The 20,465-nt window shown below is 46.7% G+C and overlaps 1 protein-coding gene across 2 annotated transcripts in view; it reads left to right on the top strand.

Annotated features, from left to right (window-relative positions):
- The window catches only part of SGSM1 (small G protein signaling modulator 1), a 446,529-nt gene that overhangs the window by 350,619 nt on the left and 75,445 nt on the right, over positions 1 to 20,465 (top strand). For both annotated transcript variants that reach the window (XM_063913222.1, XM_063913221.1), the window contains exons 11-12: positions 3,225 to 3,388; positions 16,778 to 16,907. In XM_063913222.1, the coding sequence (XP_063769292.1) occupies positions 3,225 to 3,388; positions 16,778 to 16,907 (294 nt within the window). The remainder of the gene's footprint in view (positions 1 to 3,224; positions 3,389 to 16,777; positions 16,908 to 20,465) is intronic.

Below are 20,465 nucleotides of genomic sequence, written 5' to 3'. Positions count from 1 at the left end.
TTCTTTATTATAGCAGCAGAGCATTTATGTATTGTTTCACCAACAAATGAATTGCAGTGGTTTTGGAGCCTAAGGGGAAACCCCCAGTGCCCTGATGCAGTCATGAGACAATGAAGCAGGAAGCCAGTGCACTGCGCCTAAAATCAAATTGCCCATCTGATTATTGTGTGAGCAGCACCAGTGGGAGGGCCGGTACTTGTTGAAGTGCAGGAGCATTATGCAGAAGGATCTGTTATAACCAAGAAGTTATTTGTTGAGATTTTCTATATTTTATTCTGTTAAAAAAAAATAAGAATCCTTAATTGTAAAGTGCATACACAATTTGCCATCACTAACTTTAGAATAAGCATCACAATCTTAGAACTACCCCTCTTACGCAAATGTACAAGGCGCAGGATTTGTCAAAGAAATAGCCCTGCAAAACCACCATTTTCAGTCCCAATCCACTGCACATTGGCATCGATTGTTTTATATTCCAAAAATACAAATCGGCAAAATCGTTACAATATACACTAATAGTAGTGTAGTGGATATGTGGAAAAGCCTGCCGTCAGAAGTGGTAGATGCTAAGACAGTGGAGCAACTTGAGCATGTTTGGGATAGGCATAAAGTATGAATATGCTTACAAAGAACTAAGGGGGGCATGTATTATACCCACACTTATCATGCGGGTATAACGCGTCTTGCTTTGCTGCTGCCTGTGCCCCACAGTGCAGCAGCTTATAACTGATTCGCTGAGTCGCTCCCCATCCAACTCCGGTACGCATGCGCAAAGTCTTGCTACTCTCGCGAGATCTCACATGCAGTCCGCAGCCGGAAGCTGCCACAGCCAGGGACACAGCTATCACTGGCTGTGGCAGATGAGCAACGACATCTCTTGAAATCGATAGTGACCGTTCATACGTTGCCCACAATATTGGCGTTTATGTTGTCACTGGGCACATATGTCTTCCTTCATACATGGGGCAGAAGCAGTATCAGCGCACATAACGGCACCGATACCGCTTCTCCACCATAACTACATTTCTTACATCTACCCTTAAAGATCAAACAGGGTTGGGGTTACCTAAAGGATAAAAAAAAAAAAAGGGCAGACTAGATCGGCCAAGTGGTTCTTATCTGCCATCAAATTCTATGGGATAATTTACTAAGGTGAGAGTTTTTTTTAGGACTGGTGATGTTACCCATAGCAACCAATCAGATTCTATTATCTTCTAGAAACAGTTAGATAAAAGTAGATTCTGATTGGTTGCCAAGAGCAACATCACCAGTTCTAAAAAAAACTCCCACTTTAGTAAATTTACCCCTATGTTTCTGTGTAATATCTTTTAATAGAAATGGGGTACTTATGTAATGGGTCAGATTACATTATTTAAAGCAATGCGGTACATGCTATATTTATTGCTATAGCTTTTATTCACTAAATAGGTACATTTCCTTTCATTCAACTATGGTAACGGGTGTAATATGTTATGCCAGCTGTCGGGATTCCGGCGCCAGGATCCCGACCGCTGGCATGCCGGCAGCGGGGAGAGCGCAAAAGAGCCCCTTGCTACGAGCGCCTTGCAATTTATTCTCCCTCCAGGGGGGACTTGAATAGTTGTCGGTATGCCGGCTGTCTGGATTCTGGCGCCGGTATACTGAGCGCCGGAATCCCGACAGCTGGCATATCAAATGCCTCCCATGCAGTGTTGTTGAAAGAGGTGGGGAGGGGGTACAGATTACCTGGCCCGGCCATGCCAGGGGCCTGGGCCAGAGCACACCAGTAGCCATTTTTTTTGTGGGATCATTTTTTTTTTCTTTATTATAAGTCAGTGGGCTGGCGTGCAAGCAAGGGGTCGGGCCACCGGGAGGGGGAATGTATGTGTGTGTCACCTGGCTGTTTGTTCCTTGTCGTGGACGTCCCTTACAGCCACTTCCAGCTGCCGCACCGCTGCTAGGATTTCGTGAGATGATATCATCATCTCACGAATCAATCTCTGCAACTGGCTCTGGATGGCGTCTTCAGAATCAGCAAGCTCTAGGAGGTGGCAGGGACTGGGATGGGCAGGCATGCAGCTGGCTGGGCGTTGCCGTGGGTTTAAGAAGTGGCTCAGCTCAGTTGTAAGAATCAGCAGAAGGGCTGGTCACCTTGTCGGGAGCTAGCCTGTTAGGCTGAAACACTGTGAGCTGAGAACTGTGACTGTGAGTGACAGACACAGCACTGGGTCTTAAAAATTCTATACAAATATTCTATAATACATGCAGCCATACATTACCATTAATGTTAGTATTATATATAGATAGATAGATAGATAGATAGATAGATAGATAGATAGATAGACACACTGTGGCCACACCCACTCTAGGGGGGGTCCTGGGAAGTTGTTGTACCGGGCCCCAGGATTTCTCTTGGCAGCCCTGCTCCCATGGTAACCATCAATCACACAAGAATAGAAACCTTTTCTATAAACCAGATGTGATGTAGAAGTTTTAAATTGCAGCACACTGCCACTGATTTTAGTTAGCGCTCATATTTTATACAGTCTGCTGGATAATAAATGTGGGTGTTTGGATTGCAAACTCACTGGAAATATTTCTTCATGTTTCTTAATTTCTGCCGGGATATTTTTTTTTTTTCTGTTAAAACAAATTTTCCCCTTTTACAGTATGTGATTTCTATTAAATGTTTAATAAATGTAATTTTTTATAAATATCCTTTTAAATATTTAAAAACTGATTAAATGCAACCAATTTAACTCATAATTGTGTTCATCAAGTTTCCATTGCATTAAATGTAGGCTTTATATACAGTAACATACTAAAAAAATCCAGGTTTTATTGCTAAACCTTCTCAACAAAATAGCAGTACTGTCGGGTTGGGTTCGGGAGACTGGCGGTCAGAATGCCGACGCCGGGTTACTGGCCGCCAGAATGCTGGCAGGGGGGTGAGCGCTGTTCCCACCCTCTGAGTGTGGTGAGCTCTCAGTATTTTGTTAAAATTAGCTATCTTCCTGCATTTCCTCTTTTGTTCAATCATTATATAGAAATAAAAGCAAAATAATTATTATTCATTAAAAGTGATACAGTACATTGGTGGTTTATTTGGTCATAACCCAAAAAAAAGTAAAGAAATGGTAAGAAACACTATTTTAGACATGAAGTAATAAATATCTATCATTAACATAATCCTGATATCTAATCTGTTGCTGTTGCTAATGTTTGTTTATGTCTTCCATCAAAAGTAGACAGCGGTGGCACTGTTGTTCTGGTCAGTCAGGATGGAATACAGAGACCTCCTCTCAGGTTTCCCCGTGGCGGACATCTCCTTCAATTTCTTTCATGTTTAGAAAATGGTCTACTCCCGCATGGACAACTCGATCCACCATTGTGGTCCCAAAGAGGAAAGGTATTTATGATATTGTAGCTTCACCCTAGAGCAGATATTCCCAACCTCTGTCCTCAAGGCAAACTAACAGTGCAGGTTTTAGTGATATCCAGGCTTCACCACAGATGGTTACATCGAAATAACCGAATTACTAATTAAGGGGTTTATTTACGAAGCCTTGGAGAGAGATAAAGTAGACAGTGACAAAAGTACCAACCAACTGTCATTTTTGAAACACAGCCTGTAACATGGCGGTTAGGAGCTGTTTGGCTGGTACTTTATCTCCATCCACTTTATCGCTCTCGAAGGCTTTGTAAATAGACCCCTGAGTCACCTGTGCTCAAGCATGGATATCACTAAGACCTCAACTGTTAGTGTGCCTTGAGGATTCGAGGCTGGGAATGCCTGCTCTAGAGCATTTTTAGCTATTTATGTAAGGAATTAAAATTATTCCAATCAGAATGTCTCGTTAGAATGTTATCATGGACATAAGGTCAGCAAGGAAAATAGTGATACCTGAATATGCCTGGCACACAGCGCAGCCGCCCTGAGGGCGCAACTGCCCACATTCCTTAAAGTCATCAGCGGCATTGTAACGAGTCAAACTGACTCATTACAAGCCGCCTGTGTGCATGTGCTGCCGCCGGAGAGGAGCAACTCCGGGGACAGGGGAGGAGGAGGGAGGAGGAGGGAGTCGCAGCAGTGCTATGTAATTGGTGGCAGCTGTCCCTCTCCTTCCACCATAGGCTGGCCGCCGCTGCTGAGTATACTGGGATGCGCTTCCCTCATCCCAAAATTCAGGGCGGACAGCCAATGCGGAAGGAGAGGGACTGCTGCAGCAGCGCCGCTACCAGTTACAGTGCGCTGCTGTGGCTTCCGAGTCCCCCTCCCTCCTCCTCCTCCTCCCCTGCCTCCGGAGCTGCCAGCACAGAGGAACCTGACTGCCTGAGCCAGCGGAGAGATGGTAAGTCTATTCTGTCTATCTATCTATCCAATTTGTAAAAGGGGGACTGGCTGCCGTAATGTGTAAAAAAACGGCACGCTATCTGCCGTAATGTGTAATAAGGGGGCGCTGCCTGCCGTAATGTGTAATAAGGGGACGCTGTCTGCTGTAATGTGTAAAAAGGGGATGCTGTCTGCTGTAATGTGTAAAAAGGGGACGCTGTCTGCCGTAATGTGTAAAAAGGGGACGTTGTCTGCCGTAATGTGTAAAAAGGGGACGCTGTCTGCCGTAATGTGTAAAAAGGGGGACGCTGTCTGCCGTAATGTGTAAAAGGGGACTCTGTCTGCCGTAATGTGTAAAAAGGGGACGCTGTACGCCGTAATGTGTAAAAGGGGCTCTACGTGATGTAGTGGTGCTACTGTGTCACGTAATTTGAATACTGTGCACCGTAATATGAATTGGTATTATTTTGTGGCCACACCCCTTCCCCATGAAGCCACACCCCTATATTTTTTGCGAGCGCCTGCGGCGCGCACTTTCCTTATATTACGTAAGGGGGGAGCGCCGATGCCGTTTTTTGCACACAGCGCTAAAATGTCTAGTTACGGCACTGCTGTCGATATTCAGAACCCATTGCATTCATTGAAAGGTTTACTGACAGAGGACTAATTTCAGAGACATTTCAGTTCAAATAAATGACATACTGTACCAGCAAAGCAAACTTTAACAGATTTGTTCCTTGGAGAAGGTTACAAATTAAATTTCAAGACAGGGTGTTTTTTTCACTACAATAGGTTTTAATTTATTCAGACAGAGGGAATTTTTATTTAATTTTAGGACAGCTAAGACGCTTTTTTTTTTCCTGATTATTTCATGTGTGTGTGTTACATAGGAAAACCTGCCAGAAATCCATAATTAGTGTTTTATTATTTATCTACTTGTCTGTCTTCTCTTCTCTTTCTCTCTGGGTAGGATGAATCAAAGTAAAAAATGTGGTCAAACCTACAAAAATGCAGTTTCCATAGGTTTGACTGCACTTCCTATATGCACTAAGCTCCAGAAAGCGAAACTTTGCAGTGCATGTGCGCCACCCTTCTCCTTGCGACCGCATTGAGGAAGGATGCGGCTGCAAGATGATTCACAGTGGCGGCTGTTCGCGGATCAGCGCTGTAGCGTTGGGGTGGCGGAGCGGTCTGAACAGGGGTTTGCCATAACCGTTTTTCTGGGGGAAGGAACATCCACTCCAATTAAAAAAATGACGGCCGACCACCTGACAGTGCACCAGGGGTCAACCTTCGTTTGATGCATCCACAATCTAATTGCGGACGCATCGGTAGGCGGCCCATCACGTATGCTGGGCGGCCTTGCCCTGTGCTGGGAGGCCACCAGCATGCATATGCAGTGATCTGCGTCCACCTCTGATTCAGCCCCTTTGTTTTGCATTTGGGGCCCGCAGCTTTCCAGATGCACAAATTAGTGATATACTGTATGTGCATCCATTGCTAAACTGCAATTTCAGAGGCAGTTACATGAAGCTCCAACATTTCCTTTTATTTTCTCTGACGTCCTAAGTGGATGCTGGGGACTCCGTCAGGACCATGGGGAATAGCGCAGGAGACAGGGCACAAAATTAAAAGTTTGACCACTAGGTGGTGTGCACTGGCTCCTCCCCCTATGACCCTCCTCCAAGCCTCAGTTAGGTTTTTGTGCCCGGCCGAGAAGGGTGCAATCTAGGTGGCTCTCCTAAAGAGCTGCTTAGAATAAAAGTTTGTTAGGTTTTTTATTTTCAGTGAGTCCTGCTGGCAACAGGCTCACTGCAACGCGGGACTAAGGGGAGAAGAAGCGAACTCACCTGCGTGCAGGATGGATTGGCTTCTTAGGCTACTGGACACTAGCTCCAGAGGGACGATCACAGGTACAGCCTGGATGGGTCACCGGAGCCGCGCCGCCGGCCCCCTTACAGATGCTGAAGAGAGAAGAGGTCCAGAAATCGGCGGCTGAAGACTTCCCAGTCTTCTTAAGGTAGCGCACAGCACTGCAGCTGTGCGCCATTGCTCTCAGCACACTTCACACCGCGGTCACTGAAGGTGCAGGGCGCTGGGGGGGGGGCGCCCTGGGCAGCAATGTAATTACCTTTACTGGCTAAAAATACATCACATATAGCCCCTGGGCTATATGGATGTATTTAACCCCTGCCAGGATTACAGAAAAAAACGGGAGAAGAGCCCGCCGTGAAGGGGGCGGGGCCTATCTCCTCAGCACACAGCGCCATTTTTCCCACACAGATCCGCTGGTGGGAAGGCTCCCAGGCTCTCCCCTGCACTGCACTACAGAAACAGGGTTAAAACAGAGAGGGGGGGCATTTTTTGGCGATATTATTATATATTAAGCTGCTATAAGGGAAAACACTTACTATAAGGTGGTCCCTGTATAATTATAGCGCTTTGGTGTGTGCTGGCAAACTCTCCCTCTGTCTCCCCAAAGGGCTAGTGGGGTCCTGTCCTCTATCAGAGCATTCCCTGTGTGTGTGCTGTGTGTCGGTACGTGTGTGTCGACAGGTATGAGGACGATGTTGGTGTGGAGGCGGAGCAATTGCCTGTAATGGGATGTCACCCCCTAGGGAGTCGACACCGGAATGGATGGCTTTATTTATGGAATTACGTGATAGTGTCAACACGCTACAAGGTCGGTTGACGATATGAGACGGCCGACAAACCAATTAGAACCTGTCCAGGCGTCTCAAACACCGTCAGGGGCTTTAAAACGCCCATTACCTCAGTCGGTCGACAGACACGGACACTGACTCCAGTGTCGACGGTGAAGAAACAAACGTATTTTCCAGTAGGGCCACACGTTACATAATCACGGCAATGAAGGAGGCGTTACATATTTCTGATACTACAAGTACCACAAAAATGGGTATTATGTGGGGTGTGAAAAAACTACCTGTAGTTTTTCCTGAAATCAGATGAATTGATTGAAGTGTGTGATGAAGCGTGGGTTACCCCCGATAGGAAGTTGCTAATTTCAGAGAAGTTATTGGCATTATACCCTTTCCCGCCAGAGGTTAGGGCGCGCTGGGAAACACCCTCTAGGGTAGATAAGGCGCTCACACGCTTATCAAAACAAGTGGCGTTACCGTCTCCTGATACGGCCGCCCTCAAAATCCAGCTGATAGGAGGCTGGAAAATACTCTAAAAAGTATATACACACATACTGATGTTATACTGCGACCAGCAATCGCCCCAGCATGGATGTGCAGTGCTGGGGGGGTTTGGTCGGAATCTCTGACTGGAAATATTGATACCCTGAATAGCGACAATATTTTATTGACTATAGAGCATTTAAAGGATGCATTTTCTTTATATGCGAGATGCACAGAGGGATATTTGCACTCTGGCATCAAGGGTAAGTGCGCTGTCCATTTCTGCCAGAAGAAGTTTATGGACGCGACAGTGGTCAGGTGATGCGGATTCCAAGCGGCATATGGAAGTTTGCCGTATAAAGGAAAGGAATTATTTGGGGTCGGTCTATCGGACTTGGTGGCCACGGCAACAGCCGGAAAATCCACCTTTTTTACCTCAGGTCACCTCCCAACAGAAAAAGACACCGTCTTTTCAGCCTCAGTCCTTTCGTTCTCATAAGAACAAGCGGGCAAAAGGCCATTCATATCTGCCCGAGGCAAAGGAAAGGGTAAGAGACTGCAGCAAGCAGCTCCTTCCCAGGAGCAGAAGCACTCCCCCGCTTCTGAAAAGTCCTCAGCATGTCGCTGGGGTCTTACAAGCGGACTCAGGTCCGGTGGGGGGGTCGTCTCAAGAATTTCAGCGCGCAGTGGGCTCACTCGCAAGTCGACTCCTGGATCCTGCAGGTAGTATCACAGGGGTACAGATTGGAATTCGAGACGTCTCTTCCTCGCAGATTCCTGAAGTCTGCTTTACCAACATCTCCCTCCGACAGGGAGACGGTGTTGGAAGCTATTTACAAGCTGTATTCCCAGCAAGTAATAGTCAAGGTACCCCTACTACAACAAGGAAAGGGGTATTATTCCACGCTGTTTGTGGTACCGAAGCCGGACGGCTCGGTGAGACCTATTCTAAGTCTGAAATCTTTAGAACACTTACATACAAAGGTTCAAGTTCAAGATGAAATCACTCAGAGCAGTGATAGCGAATCTGGAAGAAGGGGACTTTATGGTGTCCTTGGACATCAAGGATGCTTACCTCCATGTCCCAATTTGCCCTTCAAACCAAGGGTACCTCAGGTTCGTGGTACAAAACTGTCACTATCAGTTTCAGACGTTGCCGTTTGGATTGTCCACGGCACCCCGGGTCTTTACCAAGGTAATGGCCGAAATGATGATTCTTCTTCGAAGAAAAGGCGTATTAATTATCCCTTACTTGGACGATCTCCTGATAAGGGCAAGATCCAGAGAACAGTTAGAGGCCGGTGTAGCACTAACCCAAGTAATGCTGCAACAGCATGGGTGGATTCTAAATTTTCCAAAATCCCAGCTGAGCCCGACGACACGTCTGCTGTTCCTAGGGATGATTCTGGACACAGTTCAGAAAAAGGTTTTTCTCCCGGAGGAGAAAGCCAGGGAGTTATCCGAGCTAGTCAGGAACCTCCTATAACCAGGAAAAGTGTCAGTGCATCAATGCACAAGAGTCCTGGGTAAATGATGGCTTCTTACGAAGCGATTCCATTCGGCAGATTCCACGCAAGAACCTTTCAGTGGAATCTGCTGGACGAATGGTCCGGATCGCATCTTCAGATGCATCAGCGGATAGCCCCGTCTCCAAGAACAAGGGGGTCTCTTCTGTGGTGGTTGCAGAGTGCTCACCTTTTTGGAGGGCCGCAGATTCGGCATTCAGGACTGGGTCCTGGTGACCACGAATGCCAGCCTGAGAGGCTGGGGAGCAGTCACACAGGGAAGAAATTTCCAGGGAGTGTGGTCAAGCCTGGAGACTTCACTTCACATAAATATACTGGAGCTAAGGGCAATTTACAATGCTCTAAGCATGGCAAGACCTCTGCTTCAGGGTCAGCCGGTGTTGAACCAGTAGGGCAACACCACGGCAGTCGCCCACGTAAACAGACAGGGCGACACAAGAAGCAGGAGGGCAATGGCAGAAGCTGCAAGGATTTTTCACTGGGCAGAAAATCATGTGATAGCACTGTCAGCAGTGTTCATTCCGGGAGTGGACAACTGGGAAGCAGACTTCCTCAGCAGACACGATCACCACCCGGGAGAGTGGGGACTTCATCCAGAAGTCTTCCACATGTTTGTGAACCGTTGGGAAAAACCAAAGGTGGACATGATGGCGTCCCGCCTCAACAAAAAACTGGACAGGTATTGCGCCAGGTCAAGAGACCCTCAGGCAATAGCTGTGGACTCGTTGGTAACACCATGGGTGTACCAGTCAATGTATGTGTTCCCCCCTCTGCCTCTCATACCCAAGGTACTGAGAATTATAAGGCGAAGGGGAGTAAGAACGATACTCGTGGTTCCGGATTTGCCAAGAAAGACTTGGTACCCGGAACTTCAAGAGATGCGCACGGAGGATCCGTGCACTCTACCTCTAGACTTACCGCGGCTGCGTTTGACGGCATGGCGGTTGAACGCCGGATCCTGAAGGAGAGGGCTCCGACGGAGGAATTTCAACTGGGTCGATTCCTACATTTCCTGCAAACAGGATTGTCTATGGGCCTCAAATTGGGGTCCATTAAGGTTCAAATTTCGGCCCTGTCGATTTTCTTCCAGAAAGAATTGGCTTCAGTTCCTGAAGTCCAAGCTTTTGTCAAAGGAGTACTACATATACAGCCCCGGTTGTGCCTCCAGTGGCACCGTGGGATCTCAATGTAGTTTTGGGATTCCTCAAATCCCATTGGTTGAGACACTCAAATCGGTGGATTTGAAATATCTTACATGGAAAGTGACCATGCTACTGGCCCTGGCTTCAGCCAGGAGAGTGTCAGAATTGGCGGCTTTTTCGTATAAAAGCCATATCTGATTTTCCATTGGGACAGGGCAGAACTGCGGACGCGTCCTCAGTTTCTCCCTAAGGTGGTATCAGCGTTTCACCTGAACCAACCTATTGTAGTGCCTGCGGCTTCTAGCGACTTGGAGGACTCCAAGTTGTTCGACGTTGTCAGAGCCTTAAAAATATATATATATATATATATATATATTTCAAGGACGGCTGGAGTCAGAAAGTCTGACTCGCTGTTTATACTGTATGCACCCAACAAGCTGGGTGTTCCTGCGTCTAAGCAGACGATTGCTCGTTGGATTTGTAGCACAATTCAACTTGCGCATTCTGTGGCAGGGCCTGCCACAGCCAAAATCTGTAAATGCCCACTCCACAAGGAAGGTGGGCTCACCTTGGGCGGCTGCCCGAGGGGTCTCGGCATTACAACGCTGCCGAGCAGTTACGTGGTCAGGGGAGAACACGTTTGTAAAATTCTACAAATTTGATACCCTGGCTAAGGAGGACCTGGAGTTCTCTCATTCGGTGCTGCAGAGTCATCCGCACTCTCCCGCCCGTTTGGGAGCTTTGGTATAATCCCCATGGTCCTGACGGAGTCCCCAGCATCCACTTAGGACGTCAGAGAAAATAAGAATTTACTTACCGATAATTCTATTTCTCGTAGTCCGTAGTGGATGCTGGGCGCCCATCCCAAGTGCGGATTGTCTGCAATACTGGTACATAGTTATTGTTACAAAAATCGGGTTATTATTGTTGGAAGCCATCTTTTCAGAGGCTCCTCTGTTATCATGCTGTTAACTGGGTTCAGATCTCAAGTTGTACAGTGTGATTGGTGTGGCTGGTATGAGTCTTACCCGGGATTCAAAATCCTTCCTTATTGTGTACGCTCGTCTGGGCACAGTATCCTAACTGAGGCTTGGAGGAGGGTCATAGGGGGAGGAGCCAGTGCACACCACCTAGTGGTCAAACTTTTAATTTTGTGCCCTGTCTCCTGCGGAGCCGCTATTCCCCATGGTCCTGACGGAGTCCCCAGCATCCACTACGGACTACGAGAAATAGAATTATCGGTAAGTAAATTCTTATTTTTTGTATTATTTTCCGAATGTCCTGTAATGATAGTGATTGTTAAAAAGAGCAGTAATGTATGCAGTCATAAGGGCAACATTCATATTATCGACCGTTATGATGTCCATATTGGTGAAATGGCAGCAGGGAACATGTTGACATGTGAAGTCCCAACATCTTCAGAATGTCAACATTATTGTTAGGCTGTGGAAGCGCTAGGGGTAGGGTTATAGGCTTAGAATTAGAGATAGGGGTTGGGCATAGGGGAAAAAAATACCAGAACCGCGCGCTCCGACAGAGGTCTGCACTGGAACTGCTCTGCTCATGACCTCTGGACCATAAGGCACCACTGGAGATGCCATTACCGCCATGAGCAGGTAGGTCACTGCTAGACCACCAGGGACAGAATGTCAACACAATGAACATAGGTGGTCATTCCGAGTTGTTCGCTTGCTAGCAGTTTTTAGCAGCCGTGCAAACGCTATGCCGCTGCCCACTGGGACTGTATTTTAGCTTAGCAGAAGTGCGAACGAAAGGATTGCAGAGCGGCACCAAAAAATTTTTGTGCAGTTTTAGAGTAGCTCAATACCTACTCAGCGCTTGCGATCACTTCAAACTATTCAGTTCCTGTTTTGACGTCACGAACACGCCCTGCGTTCGCCCAGCCACGCCTTCGTTTTTCCTGGCACGCCTGCGTTTTTTCGAACACTTCCTGAAAACTGTCAGTTGACACCCAGAAACGCCCTCTTCCTGTCAATCACTCTGCGGCCAGCAGTGCCTTTTTTTTTTGCCTCATCTCTGAATGACCCCTATTGACCTTATGTACCTCACCTTACATCAGTGCAATGGAAACAGCTTTTAAAAGCAGAGCAGAGCAGTACCAGTAGAAAATTTGTCAAATTAATATAATAACACAGTCTTACAGTGTTTGGGGGATTTCTTTAACGTTGGTAAGGTTTGAAATAACATAGGTGGACAGTGTTTAAACATGAGTTTATACATTTGGACTAAAAGAGAATTGTATGCATTATGCCCAGTGCAGAGTATGCAAAGCAGGGAGGCGCCAGGCAGGAGAGCCGCTCTCCTGGCTCTGCTGCCCTGCTGCTGTCCAACGTGAAGCGCGGCTCTTCAGATTACAGTCCACCCACTAATTTCCCATGTCAGGTCCCGCTCTCCCTCCCCTCTCCTCCCCGCTGCATCTGTATGACGGACAAGCAGCGGTGCAGGCACTTCAGTCTTTAGCACCAACCAACTTCCTCTCTCCTTTCACCTACTGTGTTCATTATGTGCAAGGGGCACTACTACTGTGGGCATTATGTGTATAAGGGGCACAACTACTTTGGACATTATGTGTAAGGAGCACTACTACTGTGGGCATTATGTGTAAGGGACACTACTACCGTGGGCATTATACGTATAAGGGGCACTACTGCTGTGGGCATTATATGTAAGCAACACTACTACTGTGGACATTATGTGTAAGGAACACTACTACTGTGGACATTATGTGTATAAGGGTCACGACTACTGTGGGTATTATGTGTATAAGCAGCACTACTACTGTGGGCATTATGTGAAAGGGACACTACTATTGTGGACATTATGTATATAAGGGACACTACAGTGTGCATTATGTGCATAAGTGGCACAACTGTGGGCATTATGTGTGAGGAGCACTACTACTGTGGGCATTGTGTATAAACCCTGCTACTGTGGGCATTAAGTGTAAGGGGCACTACTACTGTGGACATTATGTGTATAAGGAACACTACTACTTATTGCAATATGTGTAAGAGGTACTACTACTGTGGGCACTATGTGTATAAGTGGCACTACTACTGTGTTCATTAAGGGGCACTACTTTGGGCATTGTGTATAAGGGGGACTATTGTTGGCATTGTATATAAGTGGCACTACTGTGGGCATTGTGTATATGGGGCACTACTGTGGACATTGTGTATAAGGGGCACTAATGTGTGGCGTAATGTGTATAAGGGGTACTACTGTGTGACATAACATGAATAAGGGGCACTATGTTATAATGTGAATAATGGATGTGGTGTAATATGAATCAGGCACTATGTGACGTGTCATGTGAATAAGATTGTGCTACCGTGTGGCATAATTTTAATTGTGGGTGCTATTGTGTGCCCAGGCCCGGCGCTACCCGCTCAGAAGAGTCTGCCAAGCAGGGAGGCGACGGACTGGAGAGGCGCTCTCCCTGCTCTGTTAGTCTGCTGCTGTGCACTGTTACTGCCTGCTGCCACTGCGCCTGTCACACTATGACTGTATGACAGCACAGCAGTGCAGGCAGCTTGAAGAGTGGCTCCCCATCTCTGCCATGGCCTCTCCACCCACTCCCATTGTGATCTGTATATCCCGTGGTGACCGACTGGGTACTGGCACTCAGCTGCACTCCTTAGTATGGTATTTGCCATGTGCCTTCCTTATACTTCAGCTATACAGCTGACTGCACATCATTATGATTTTTAATAAAGTGCATTAAAACGCTGAAACATCGATAGAATAAAATGTTGCTGTGATTTACTTTACATGTGCCTCCATTGACAGAATGATATATGTAATGCCTGCCCTGCATTTTGCATACACGTCGAAGACCGCACAGTACAGGAGGACCAGCAACTAAAGGTGTAATTGACCAAATGTCCACATCTGCTCCAAGCCCATCACGGCTACACATTGTCCCAACTGCCCTGACCAATTCCCTCAGCCCACATCTGTCTGCCCCAAACATCTGTGCCTGCTGTCGGTCCCCTCCCTCCCGTGTGCCAGTAGCTGTCACTCCCCTCACCCTCCTCAATGTTTTTCCACTTTATCACCAATTTGTGCACCTGTCTTCATCTGTTCTTAACTATGTGTACCTCTGCTCCTGCACATGCGTGCCACTCCCTTTGCCCATATGTGCCTCTGGACGTATCTATGGGCCAGTGCTTTGGCCTTGACCCCCAAGATAAAATTTGCCAGCCAGCCCCTGCACCAAAGAGTGCTGAGCTGGCCCACTCCCCCACTCCTTCCTGCATGTATTTTCTGACCGACGACTCCCACTCAGCACCTACTCCCAACCAGCGGCAGTCGCCACCAGTGAGTCCATACTCGAGGGTGCTGAATGCAGGTGAGCACATTGCCCGGGCCCCCCACCTGATTGGACTCTCTCTAACCTTCAAAAAATAAACCAAGGTAAATGGGCGCCCGTCGCCTTCAACCCTATGGGAACTTCCTAATGCTGCACAATTTGGCCAAAAGGGGGGAAGGTTGCTAACCCCCAAAAACGAAATAAGCAGAAAAAACCAATCGGTGCGCAACAGGATCACAATTAAATATACATTGTTTTATTAATAATCCAATATTGGATATAGATAAGAAAAATATAAAATGTAATATATAATCTTTAGGAGTGACCACACAATTATGATAATAAAACAATTATCACAAATAAATTTTACACCATCTAAAACTCATAAGTAAAACCCGCAAAGATATCGCAGTCTCTCTGAGATAGAACTAATCTGAACTGGTGTTGGTACAATAATTCAGAATATATTCCCCAAATAATAATCTCAATTCAGTGCACTGATTCATTTATTATGAACTGTCCACATAGGCTGGCCAGCCTGTATTTAAATGAGATGTAATTCACCAAAAAAGTTCATCCAAAGGAGTCAGTTAATTTGTATGGAAAAGTGTCTGTGACACAATACTGGAATTAGAGTAATGAAGAAAAGGTCACCGTGCAGTAGGACCGCTTACATACCGACCAATTGAGTAGCGTAGGTATATAACGAGTGTCCCATCCAGCCGAGCGGTATTTATCCTCCCCGTGCCGCTGGTGTATAGAGCTGTTTGTTGGGGATAATTATGTCAAGCAACCGTCTCGTGCTGCCTCTTGCCGACACCCGCACTGGTTAGCTTGCTGGGATCACCCGAGACCTCCGCTGTCTGTACTCCACGTAACGGCATTCACCGCGCTGCCTGGGTGCTAGCCAGATAGCGCGGCTGGGTAGTCCTTTAGAGCCGGAATCCAATGTACAGAAATATACGGAGTCCCTTGCAGCGGGTTTAAATGTTATAATTATTACCCAGCAATACGGCAGTATTAGATGATCCAAATGAAGAGGTAATTCCAAAGCCGTCACCTAACGCGTTTCTCGACCTTTAGCCCCAGTCGTTTCATCAGAGGTAGATGGACACTCGTTATATACCTACGCTACTGAATTGGTCGGTATGTAAGCGGTCCTACTGCACGGTGACCTTTTCTTCATTACTCTAATTCCAGTATTGTGTCACAGACACTTTTCCATACAAATTAACTGACTCCTTTGGATGAACTTTTTTGGTGAATTACATCTCATTTAAATACAGGCTGGCCAGCCTATGTGGACAGTTCATAATAAATGAATCAGTGCACTGAATTGAGATTATTATTTGGGGAATATATTCTGAATTATTGTACCAACACCAGTTCAGATTAGTTCTATCTCAGAGAGACTGCGATATCTTTGCGGGTTTTACTTATGAGTTTTAGATGGTTTAAAATTTATTTGTGATAATTGTTTTATTATTATAATTGTGTGGTCACTCCTAAAGATTATATATTACATTTTATATTTTTCAAATCTATATCCAATATTGGATTATTAATAAAACAATTTATATTTAATTGTGATCCTGTTGCGCACAGATTGGTTTCTTCTCTCTACCCTTCCATGGGGTCTCCACTCAACTTACAGCAAGTGGCACTACTACTGTGGGCATTGTGTATAAGGGATACTACTGTGTAGCGTAACATGAATAAGGGCACTACTGTGTGTCGTTAGGGGCACTACATATGTGAATAAGGTAGACTACTATGTGGTGTAATGTGAAAAAGATTGTGCTACTGTGTGATGTAATGTGAAATGTGGGTACTTTTGTGTGGCTACGCCCCTTTCTTGTGAGACCACACCCCTTTTTGCTGTGTGCCCCTTTGACGCGCTGTTCCTTTACTGAGGGCGCAAATTTATAGTTTGCAGGAGGGTGCCAAACACCCTAGCACCGGATCTCACCACGCCCCTTCTTTGTGAGCCCACACAGCCCTTTTTGCAGTGCACCCCTTTACCAGTTGCTGTCCCTTTATTAAGTATGGGATGGAGGGCGCACATTTATAGTTTGCAGGGGGGGCCATACACCCTAGCACCGGCCCTGGTATGCATCCAGGTGAAACCATATTAGACACAACACAGTATAGACGTGTGCACTACATGAATATGGGCACAATAGGGAGAGAAGAGATGCTCTTTCTTACACTGTGAAGAGCCGTTCTAAATGACCCCAGTTTGATGTTTGCACACTATGATTTTCCACTCTTCTAAAGTCATGGAAAGATATTCTTCTTAATTTCATCTGTGTAATACACAGGGTAAAGTGTTTCCCAAGCTGAGAAAGAGAAGTCCTCAGGGGTCCTCAGAATCCACCTCAGATAAAGAAGAAGATGAAGCAACGGACTATGTGTTCAGAATAATCTACCCCGGGAGCCAGTCTGAGTTTGGTATGGATCTTCTAATAGAGACAATTTTTATAGTTTTGTGCTTATTAAAATATATTTTGTTTTATATTATCATCTTTAGAAGGTAAGGCAGGTTAGTGTTGCCGTGCATCACATTGTATCATAAATGTATTTCCACCACATTTCAGTATATAAAGCATTGGCTTAGAAAAATTGCTTAGTGCCAGCAGTCATGGTGTAAATGCTGGTCTTGCCTGGCTCCACAGTCTGATGAATACCTTCACTTATAGGGATTTGTCTAGTACTGACACTAAAATAGTAATAGTATTGGGATTTGGGTATTTGCCAGATATGCTCTGGGGATACTCACAGACAGGCTGCTTTGCTGTAATAAATAAATCGGGATGCATTCAATTTGGCGGCTGTCTGGATCCTGGTGGTCAAGATACAGACGCCGGAATCCCAACAGCCGACAATGTCGACAGATGAAATCCCGGCAAAGCAGGGCTATGTCCCACATCCCTCCTGTCGGAACAGGCGTCAGCAAGTGTGTATACACTTGCTGTATGCCGGGTCCCTGCGACGATGATGTCGGACTGGGTACACATTGCTAAATATGTACCCAGCTTAAGTGTCTCTGCACATTGTAAACCTGCCAGCCAACATGGTTTCCCCAAGGTGCACAGTTACTTGCGCTTTGTTTACTTTGCTTCAAAGTCAGAATCCGCTTGTAGACTGTGCAGGCTAAGGTGCATTTAGATAGCTGCAGCATTGTTTAATGTGCATAATGAGCATGGGCTTAAATTGGTCTCTACTAGTTTAGCGTATCGTTTTTAACAGAAGGCAATCATCAAAATCAGGTAAACAGACATATTTATAGTAAACAAAAAACAAGAAAAAAAATTAAGTGATATTGTAGTAATTTACATACTACTGGTGTCAGCATGCACTGGATCCTTTAAAGTGATTGGGATGCTGACATTTGTGGTATTACAAGTGGCAGCAAACTCGTGACTGCCAGGGAATGCCCTGCCATCCAAAACCCACTTGGGACCTGTAGTGGACCTTGGATAAATGCTTTAAAAAAGAACAGCATGCTAAAATTTTCATTATAAAGACATCTTCATATGATGCTCTGTAACTCTTTTTGGCTCACTTAACTCTGGGATGCAGGAAGTCCTCTTCTTGTGGCCCATCAGTCATTCCATGCCTTGCTCTGTATTAGCCACAGAATGACGGTTACATTGCAGTCCAAGTGATGCTTCGTCAAATTAGGTATTGTGTTCTTATTAACTCCCCCCCCCCACCCATTTTGCTGATATTAACCTAATCTGTCATGGCCAAAGCTTGACTTTTGGGGCGCACTTCTAAAACATGTTTCTCTGACGTCCTAGTGGATGCTGGGAACTCCGTAAGGACCATGGGGAATAGCGGCTCCGCAGGAGACTGGGCACAAAAGTAAAAGCTTTAGGACTACCTGGTGTGCACTGGCTCCTCCTCCTATGACCCTCCTCCAAGCCTCAGTTAGATTTTTGTGCCCGGCCGAGAAGGGTGCACACTAGGGGCTCTCCTGAGCTTCTTAGTGAAAGTTTAGTTTTAGGTTTTTTATTTTCAGTGAGTCCTGCTGGCAACAGGCTCACTGCATCGAGGGACTAAGGGGAGAAGAAGCGAACTCACCTGCGTGCAGAGTGGATTGGGCTTCTTAGGCTACTGGACACCATTAGCTCCAGAGGGACCGAACACAGGCCCAGCCTCGGAGCTCGGTCCCAGAGCCGCGCCGCCGGCCCCCTTACAGAGCCAGAAGCAAGAAGAGGTCCGGAAAAATCGGCAGCAGAAGACATCAGTCTTCAACAAGGTAGCGCACAGCACTGCAGCTGTGCGCCATTGTTACTCAGGCACACTTCACACTCCGGTCACTGAGGGTGCAGGGCGCTAGGGGGGGGCGCCCTGAGCAGCAATGTAAAACACCTTGGCTGGCATAAATACACCACATATAACCCCCAGGGCTATATGGATGTATTTTAACCCCTGCCAGAACTCACCAAAAAAGCGGGAGAAAAGGCCGCCGAGAAGGGGGCGGAGCCTATCTCCTCAGCACACGGGCGCCATTTTCCATCACGGCTCCGCTGGAAGGACGTCTCCCTGACTCTCCCCTGCAGTCCTGCACTACAGAAAAGGGTAAAAAAGAGAGGGGGGCACTAATTTGGCGCAGTTTTGATACTAACAGCAGCTATAAAGGGAAAAGCACATTTTATAGTGGTATTCCTGTCTATATATAGCGCTCTGGTGTGTGCTGGCATACTCTCCCTCTGTCTCCCCAAAGGGCTAGTGGGGTCCTGTCCTCTATCAGAGCATTCCCTGTGTGTGTGCGGTGTGTCGGTACGATTGTGTCGACATGTTTGAGGAGGAAAATGAGATGGAGGCGGAGCAATTGCCTGTTATACAGTTGTCACCCCCTAGGGAGTCGACACCTGAGTGGATGACCTTATGGAAGGAATTGCGTGACAGTGTCAGCTCTTTACGACAGACAGTTGACGACATGAGACAGCCGGCTACTCAGCTTGTGCCTGTCCAGGGGTCTCAAACGCCATCAGGGGCTTTAAAACGCCGTTACCTCAAATGGCAGACACAGACACGGATACTGACTCCAGTGTCGATGATGAGGAGACAAACGTGACTTCCACTAGGGCCACACGTTACATGATTGAAGCAATGAAAAATGTATTGCATATCTCTGATAATACAAGTACCACTAAAAAGGGTATTATGTTTGGTGAGAAAAAACTGCCTGTAGTTTTTCCTGTATCCGAGGAATTAAATGAAGTGTGTGATGAGGCGTGGGTTTCCCCCGATAAAAAACTGATAATTCCTAAAAGGTTATTGGCATCGTACCCTTTCCCGCCAGAGGATAGGGCACGTTGGGAAACACCCCTAGGGTGGATAAAGCGCTCACACGCTTGTCTAAACAGGTAGCACTACCCTCTCCTGATACGGCCGCCCTAAAGGAACCTGCCGATAGAAAGCTGGAGAATATCCTAAAATGTATATACTCTCACACGGGTGTTATACTGCGACCAGCAATCGCCTCAGCCTGGATGTGCAGTGCGGGCCTGGCGTGGTCGGATTCCCTGACTGAAAATATTGATACCCTAGATAGGGACAGTATATTACTGACTATAGAGCATTTGAAGGATGCATTTCTATATATGCGTGATGCACAGAGGGATATTTGCCGACTGGCATCAAGAGTTAGCGCGCTGTCCATTTCTGCAAGAAGAGGTTTATGGACGCGGCAGTGGTCAGGTGATGCGGATTCTAAAAGGCACATGGAAGTATTGCCTTATAAGGGGGAGGAGTTATTTGGGGTAGGTCTATCAGACCTGGTAGCCACGGCAACTGCTGGAAAATCCACATTTTTACCCCAGGTAGCTTCTCAACCTAAGAAGACGCCGTATTATCAGGCGCAGTCCTTTCGGCCCCATAAGGGCAAGCGGGCAAAAGGCGCCTCATTTCTGCCCCGTGGCAGAGGGAGAGGAAAAAGGCTGCAACAAACAGCCAGTTCCCAGGAACAAAAGCCCTCTCCCGCCTCCGCAAAGTCCT

Source organism: Pseudophryne corroboree, chromosome 1 (genome assembly GCF_028390025.1).
Source record: "Pseudophryne corroboree isolate aPseCor3 chromosome 1, aPseCor3.hap2, whole genome shotgun sequence".
In the NCBI taxonomy this organism is placed as follows: domain Eukaryota; kingdom Metazoa; phylum Chordata; class Amphibia; order Anura; family Myobatrachidae; genus Pseudophryne; species Pseudophryne corroboree.
Note: the sequence above shows the minus strand (reverse complement) of the source record. Positions and strands in the feature narration are given on the sequence as shown.